Here is an 8,868-nt window from a genome sequence, read left to right as displayed (position 1 = left end):
TGCTTGGGGCGGGAGTCTCTATTGGGATTAAAAAGGAACCCCTTACCTCTCCCTGACACTCTAAATTTTTATTTTGGTTCCCCTGTAAGGAACGCCTACCCCTGCCCCTACCCCTAAGGGATGATTCAGACTGTTAAGGGGGAACAGGAAACCCTTTCTTTACATCAGAGGCCATAAAGGGGTACTCCCGTAGAAAACTTTTTTTTTTAAAGGAACTGGTGCCAGAAAGTTAAACAGATTTGTAAATTAGAAAGAAAACTTGTGTGTGCAGCTCACAACCAACGTCCCAGGTATATGTGGTTAAAAAGATCGATCCCCACCGATCAACATATAGTAAAAAATAATAATATTTTAACCACACCTCAAGGATGATACACAATGAATAAAAATTACAGACAGTTTGATTGATATGAATGCAAAAAATAGTTTATTAAACAATATTAATCACAATGTAAAAACATTTAAAATAAATTCATAAAACACTAAAATATATAGCACTGATGGCATCTGCCATTTGGGTCCCAATGGCTAAAAAATCAGAACACTAATACTGATTGCTTTTGCATTTGTAATCTGATAGGTCAGAAAAAAATCCACTAGTCCGGCAATTAGGTGTTAGGAAATTTATATATATGGAAAATCTCTAAAAATAGGGCTATAGTATGTTACCCACAGTTTGTCTGCAATGGTTACATTGTCATTTGCTCACCATGTCTCTGGACGCTGGTCCCGTACTGCGATTGACCAAGAGTGAAAAGTCCTGTGGTTATTTAGATGTTACGGGCGCTGCGGCACTTGTAATTGCTGTGTGAACCTCACAGTGGTGGTGGGTGCGTATACTCCGGCAGGAGGCTCCAATGAATGGAAATCTCAATTGTAGCGGTCCTCCTCTCAGGCAACACTTGAATGGAGAGGTTGATCGTGATCAAGTCATGCAGCAGACAGCATACCAGTATTGTGGAGATACAGATGCAGTGGGTGAGTATCTTGGATTTCTTGAAGACAGCTTTTATTGCGAAAATGTGCAGATTAAAGGTGCATCTTATAATGCGCTATATCTGGATAATAAAAATGCCTAGATGCGTTTCAGGGTGCTTGGATGGACCACTTCCTCAGTAGGTGAAAGACGAAGGGGTTGATCCAAGCACCCTGAAACGCGTCTAGGCATTTTTATTATCCAGATATAGCGCATTATAAGATGCACCTTTAATCTGCACATTTTCGCAACAAAAGCTGTCTTCAAGAAATCCAAGATACTCACCCACTGCATCTGTATCTCCACAATACCGGGTATGCTGTCTGCTGCATGACTTGATCACGATCAACCTCTCCATTCAAGTGTTGCCTGAGAGGAGGACCGCTACAATTGAGATTTCCACTCATTGGAGCCTCCTGTCGGAGTATACGCACCCACCACCACTGTGAGCTTCATACAGCAATTACAAGTGCCGCAGCGCCCGTAACATCTAAATAGCCGCAGGACTTTTCACTCTTTGTCCGACGCAGTACGGGACCAGCGGCCGGAGACACGGTGGACAAATGACAATATAACCATTGCAGACAAACTGTGGGTAACATACTATAGCCCTATTTTTAGAGATTTTCCATATATATAAATTACCTAACACCTAATTGCCGGACTAGTGGATTTTTTTCTGAACTATCAGATTACAAATGCAAAAGCAATCAGTATTAGTGTTCTGATTTTTTAGCCATTGGGGCCCAAATGGCAGATGCCATCAGTGCTATATTTTTTTGTGTTTTATGAATTTATTTTAAATGTTTTTACATTGTGATTAATATTGTTTAATAAACTATTTTTTGCATTCATATCAATCAAACTGTCTGTAATTTTTATTCATTGTGTATCATCCTTGAGGTGTGGTTAAAATATTATTAGATTTGTAAATTACTTCTATAAAAAAATATTAATCCTTCCAGTACTTATTAGCTGCTACAGAGGAAATGATTTTCTTTTTGGAACACAGTGCTCTCGGTTGACATCATGACCACAGTGCTCTCTGCTGACATCTCTGTCCATTTTAAGAACTGTCCAGAGTATGAGAAAATCCCCATAGCAAACATATGCTGCTCTGGACAGTTCCAAAAATGGACAGGGATGTCAGCAGAGAGTACTGTGGTCATGATGTCAGCAGAGAGCACTGTGTTCCAAAAAGAAAACCATTTCCTCTGTAGTATTCAGAAGCTAATAAGTACTGGAAGTAGTAAGATTTTTTAATAGAAGTCATTTACAAATCTGTTTAACTTTCTGGCACCAGTTGATTTGAAAATAAAAAAAAGTTTTCCACGGGAGTACCCCTTTAAGGAGGATATCATCTAAAGGAGGCCCAAAGAGTAGGTCACCCGCACAAGGCATAGCAAAGAGCTTTGATTTGGATGTGACATCCCTTTCCAAGATCTAAGCCAGATGGCTCTCCTGGCTGAATTTGACAACGCTGCGGACCTAGCAGAGGATCTAACAAGATCCATGGTGGAATCTGCTAAGAAGTCAGCAGCTTTGGAAATCACAGGAAAGGAATCTAAAATTTGCCTGCCTAGGAGTTTTATTTTCTATATGGGATTTAAGTTGAGCTAACCATAACCTCGGGGACCGAGTCACACACACTGAGGCTACTGAGGCTCTAAGAGAACCTGCTGCAACTTCCCAGGTTTTTTTTTATTGAATAGGTCAGTGTTCCTATCCATAGGGTCAGAGAGAGAGCCCAGATCTTCAAAAGGTAGAGCATTTATTTATTTTTTTTTTAGAAATCAGGTGCATCAATAATGGGGGCTCTATCCCAATTTTTTGTGACTTCTTCCTCAAAGGGATACTTTCTTTTTAAGTGTTTAGTTAGGTAGGAATTCTTGTCTGGCTGACTCGATTCCTTATGTATAAGGGCCTCAACCTTGTTATGGAGGCTGAAAGTGTGTCTGTCCTTAGGACCTAGACCCTCATTCTCAGCTGACAAAGGCTCTTGACTTTTTTCCAAATTCATGGTAATACGGATGGCCTTAATAAGATCCACTGCAGTGTAGAAACTGCACCAGTTCAGGAACTGGCTACTGCGGTCAGCAGGATCTCCAGACGCAGAAGAAGCAACAGACGCCCGGCTCCGGAATTCACGTCGCTTTAACATTTTCTCACGCATACCTTCCGCACGTCCCCCGGAAGTGACGCGTCTCCCAGGGTTGCTGGGCCGGACATCATCACAGCATGCAGAGGCAGAAGAGCTGGCCACCCGACCCGCACTCTCCACAGTGCCCCCTCACTGGAGAGAACACCACTGAACCCCGTGCCGGACACTGCCTGACCCCACAGCAGACATGCCGGCGTCTCCCGAGGAGACTTATGCCGGCTGGGAAACCCCTCACAACCCACGGCAATTAGGCCCCGCAGCTCGAGATACAGGAAAAACTTCCAGGCCTCCGTAGGCCATCCGTAGGCCAGGAAACCTGAACTGAGGGTGGAGAGGAAGGAGATCCAAATTTATATCCAGGTTTCCTGTCCCACGGTGGGAGGTCCTCTCCAGGGGTGCTGTCACGGGTGATAAGGTAAATTAAGCCCTTTTGATAAAAGGGCAATTTGATCTTGTGAGAGTACTTTAGCTGACATATTCACGACTGTTAAAGGGGTATTCCAGGCAAAACCTTTTTTATATCTATCAACTGGCTGCGGAAAGTTAAACAGATTTGTAAATTACTTCTATAAAAAAATTTTAATCCTTCCAATAGTTATTAGCTTCTGAAGTTTTCTGTCTAACTGCTCAATGATGATGTCACGTCCCGGGAGCTGTGCATGCTGGGAGAATATCCCCATAGGAACTGCACAGCTCCCGGGACGTGAGTCATCAGAGAGAAGTTAGACAGAAAACAACAACTCAACTTCAGAAGCTAATAACTATTGGAAGGATTAAGATTTTTTAATAGAAGTAATTTACAAATCTGTTTAACTTTCTGGAGCCAGTTGATATATAAAAAAAAGTTTTGGCCTGGAATACCCCTTTAGTTTGTGATGTCCCAGTATGGGATATGGTCCCGTAGGGTACTTAGGCCCTGTCAGATTGAGTCCCTCTGTGTCCTAGGGGCTCTCCTGCAGCGTCTCCCCCATAGTGTTATATGTATTATGTATAAAGGACCTTTTGAGGACCTTTTGAGTTAGTCACATGAAAATGTGGTCACATGTTCAATTCACATGTTTGTTACCCAGAGAGCACTAGCTAACCAGGTGACCTGCAGCTTGACCTATGGGCTACTTGCACAACCCCCCCCCCCCCTTTATAAGAGGGGGAGATACTACAATCTCTGTCTTAGATCCTGAGGTCAAGTTCAGTCCAGATGTCTGAGCCAGTGTCCAGCACATTTGGAGGCCTCAAGCCTTACCTACAGCCACATGTCAGGAAGTCAAGTCATCTCTGTCTGCTGTCATCATCTTCAGTCAAGTCAAGTCAATTGTAGTCAGCGTGGCCTGCACCTATAGTATCTCAAGTCACTGCAAGTCCCAGCAAGCTGCAAGGTCTCCCCCGTGTTACTGGCCACCTCTCTGGGATCCTGGCCTAACTGTAAAGACTGTTACCATCTGTTTACCTCAGTAAAGCTACCGTTAACCCTGACCTGGCCTTGGACTCTTATTTTCCCTGCCTAGCTAGGACTAGCGGTGCTACATTTCGGGTGGTTATCGAGAAAACCGAGCCCTGGCTTCACGAACATTTAGGGGTTAATAACATCTGCCCCTGGGCTATAACATCTGCCCCATACACCTCCTCTTCACACCCTGTGGCTCTCCACACTGTCAAATATTGTAAACCTGCAAATCCTGCATGTTAATGTAACAATCAAGCATGTAGTGCCTCAGTTGAATGAAGCCTGTTTAGGTTTTTTTATTTAACTGTTTATTTATTGTTTTATCAATAGAAGAACATTTTTAATACAGTAAAAAAGGGAGAAAAGGGGAAATACCCAATGGGAACAAGGGTAAAAGAGAAAAAAAGAATACAAAAAAAAAAATATACAAAATACAATTCCAGTAAAGACATGTAATAGGATACCAAGAATCTTAGGTTTAAATTAAAAGAATTTGTCTGTCAAGTTATTTTCTGCGTAATCTCTTTAGCTGCAGCAACAACCCACAAGGGGCTTAGCATCACCTAGCACTTGGCCCTTCTTATGTGATGAAATGGTGTTCATGATAACTCATGTGTAGGGTTGACAAACATCCCAAAATTCCTGCATGGTCCATAAAAACAGGGGAATACACATAACCATGAGTACATGCTTGTAATGGTGATATATTTAACTATAGACATTTATACCTTATAATCTTTATGATGTATTATAGTTTTCCAAATTGTTTGTTAAAAAATATTGGCTGCCTGTGATTTTTTGATAAGTAGTCCAGAAAAAAGAAAAATTCCGGTTGGTTGCTGTGACTTCTGGAGACTGGTCAGGGGGAAATGGTGCAAAATTAGTAAGATATGTATAATACATATTGAAAAGTTATTTTACTATTCTAGAGGCAAAGAAACCTCCCATATATCTCAGAAAACCCCTATACTGAGATTAATACTTGCCCTGTAATATGCGGCACTGCAGGAAGAACAGTAACATTGCAGAACTTCTCCTAATATCAGATATTCTCGGGAGTTCCCAGCAGTCCGCTGTTCTCAGAGGAACCAGATTTCACTATGACCTATTTAATAATGATTTAATTATCATAGGAAACTGCATTATCAGCAAAATTCTAAGTTACTCTCAGTAGGAAAAAACGAGAAAAAAAACCCCAAAAAACCTGTCATTGGGTCTCGAGGAGCAGCTTGGCATAGACCATTGGCAATGATCGGAATTAGCTCATCAGACTGGTTTAATGTGGGATGTGAATGACTTGTTCTTTGTAGATGTTATTACCATTCCTCGAGGTGCTGTCATCTGTATTGCCAAGAAACTTGTGGGTGCATGTCATTAAAGGAAACCTTATACATACCCAGCATATACAAAACAGTGTCCTTTTGGCACACACTGGGCTGGTATACATTGGCATATTCAGGGCCGCCATCAGGGGGGTACAACCGATACCCTGGTAAGGGGCCCGGACCCCGAGGAGGCCCGTCCGGTTTCAGCAATTTTTTTATGTCAGTGAGTGATTGTCACTCAGTGACTGCTGGGGCCGACTCATTGTACACTGACTGATTGTCAAATCAGTCAAAGATCACACACTGGAGCGGCTACGCTGCTGCTGCACAGCACATACCTCCGCTCCGGCAGCCTCTGTCTCTTTAAATCTGCAGCAGTGGTTGCTGGGAGATACGTCCGCTGCGCTCTGCGCGCTGACGCCGGCCCTTACGTCACATGACCGTAGAAGCGCTGTGGCGGAGTCCGGATGAGGAGGCCGGCATGTGGAGCAGCAGTGTCTGAATGAGCGGAGCAGCGCGAAGGAAGAGGCTGCCCTGAGGAGGACGGCGCGCCACGATTAAGCCCCGCCCCCCCTCCTCTCAGCTGTATACGGGAACCATAAGTACAAAACGTGGTGTGAAACCACCCTTACTTAGGCTAAGTTCATATTGCTGTTGTGCTCTGTCCCGTTCTGGGTCTGTTCGGCTCCTTTTTGCGCTGAACGCCTCCAATAAACAGGTTGGAGCACAACTGACTCCATTGGGTCACCACTGAGCCCCAACGAATCCAATTAACTTCAATGGGGTCCGTCAGTGATCTGGTAGTTTACCCGAGTTTTTAGCCCAAAAAAATGTAATTGTGCATGCATCATTTTTTTCTCCGGTCGTTTTGGCGGAATTGGCGACAGAGCACAAAATAACGGAGTCTATTAAAGGAGTAGTCTAGCCTAAAAACGAATAGGGGACAAGTGTCAGATTGCGCTGGGTTGGACCCCCTGTGATAGGGGATACGTTTTTTTTTTTTTAGACTGGATAACTGCTTTAGGGCCAGGGAATTTTAATGACTTTCTCTGAGGACATATTCCAGACCTATCTCATATAAATATGAGATCTTAGCGCACTGATGGGAGACAGGGGGACCTGCCAAATAAAACAAATTACCATCGAAAGGAGTAAAAGTTGAGGAACTAGTAGTTCCTGTTCACATCACAGTTTGGAAGGGACGGGGAGCTGTACACACATCTTGTCTGATACTGAACCATGAAGCTTGTCGCTCTGCTGTTCGCTCTCTGTTTCACCAATGCAGCGGCTTTCCGAATTTGTTCATTTAACATTCAGAGTTTTGGAGAAGCAAAGTGTTCCAAGCCAGAAGTAATGAATGTCATTGTGAAGGTAACTCTTCTATTTCTAGGTATTGCATAGATGCTGTATCACTATATTGTCAGTAGTGCAGAATAGGACTATGCATAACTTTGCCTCATCCAAATTTATAGAGGTAGTATAACCTTATATACTATATAGCAGTGTTTCCCAACCAGGGTGCCTCCAGCTGTTGCAAAACTACAATTCCCAGCATGCTCGGACAGCCGAAGGCTGTCCGAGCATGCTGGGAGTTGTAGTTTTGCAACAGCTGGAGGCACCCTGGTTGGGAAACACTGCTATATAGGTAAGTGGTCTCCAAACTGTAAACCTTCAGATGTTGCAAACTATAACTCCCAGCATGTATGGAGTTGTAGTTTTGCAACAGCTGGGGGCACCCTGGTTGGGAAACACTGCTATATAGGTAAGTGGTCTCCCAACTGTAAACCTTCAGATGTTGCAAACTATAACTCCCAGCATGTATGGAGTTGTCCACATAATGGAGGTCCACATAATGGAGACCACTGATATAGGTGATGCTGAGACAGCTGATTTATAAGAACTGTGCTCCATAAGAAAGACTGTACATTCGGATCCATCCAACCTTTCTTTAACTTCAATAGGTTAGTCATTATACTAGTTTTTTTGTATCACAATATGGAAGCCTTCAGGTGATAGACAGATGATGAATGGCATCTGTTACAGCCATCCACTAACATGTACAAAAAACCTGTATGGGGTACTCCGGTGAAAAACTATTTATTTATTTTTTTAAATCTGCTGGTGCCACAAAGTTAAACACATTTGTAAAATACTTCTATTTATAAATCCTAACCCTTCCAGTACTTATCAGCTGCTATATGCTCCACAGGAAGTTGTATTTCTTTCTGGAGTTCTTTTCAGTCTGACCACAGTGCTCTCTGCTGACATCTCTGTCCCTATCAGGAACTGTCCAGAGCAGGAGAGGTTTGCTATGGGGATTTGCTTGTACTCTGGACAGTTCCTGACACGGACAGAGGTGTCAGCTGAGAGCACTATGGTCAGACCGAAAAGAATTCCAGAAAGAAATACAACTTCCTGTAGAGCATACAGCAGCTGATAAGTACAGGGAGGATTGAGATTTTTTAATAGAAGCAATTTACAAATCTGTTTAATTTTCTGGCACCAGTTGATTTAAAAAAAATGTTTTAATGTTTTCCACTGGAGTACCCCTTTAATATAGGAGCCCATAGGCGATGGTAACCGACTGATGCCCGATCAAAGACATCTGTCCGGTCAGTGGCGTTGTGACCGGGGGCGGGGGGTGCGGACCGCACCGGGTGACACCAGACTGATGGGGTGACACCACTCTGCCAGCACCCTCCCCCCCCCGGTCACAACGCCACTGTGTGTATGTACTTATCAAATGTATTTGTTTACATGTATATACTATATCTCAAATCTCAACCTGTCAGCGCTGACGGCACAACCCCCCCCCCCCCCCCCCCCCCCACGGTCCTCAGCGCTGACAGCACCCCTGTCTGACAGCACCAAACTCCTCCCCCACCCTAGCTCTGGCGCACGTCCCGGCTTGTGACAACACGTCAGTGGGCGGAGCTAGATGGACGGCGCTAACATGACGCGC

General features: G+C 43.7%; 1 protein-coding gene across 1 annotated transcript in view; it reads left to right on the top strand.

Annotated features, from left to right (window-relative positions):
- The first annotated feature begins 6,380 nt into the window (after positions 1-6,380).
- DNASE1L3 (deoxyribonuclease 1 like 3) overlaps positions 6,381-8,868 on the top strand; it is a 37,561-nt gene continuing 35,073 nt past the window's right edge. The window contains exon 1 of the mRNA XM_056528277.1: positions 6,381-7,277. Coding sequence (XP_056384252.1) covers positions 7,146-7,277 — 132 coding nt within the window. The 5' untranslated portion in view covers positions 6,381-7,145. The remainder of the gene's footprint in view (positions 7,278-8,868) is intronic.

Source organism: Hyla sarda, chromosome 6 (genome assembly GCF_029499605.1).
Source record: "Hyla sarda isolate aHylSar1 chromosome 6, aHylSar1.hap1, whole genome shotgun sequence".
Taxonomy (NCBI): Eukaryota; Metazoa; Chordata; class Amphibia; order Anura; family Hylidae; genus Hyla; species Hyla sarda.
Note: the sequence above shows the minus strand (reverse complement) of the source record. Positions and strands in the feature narration are given on the sequence as shown.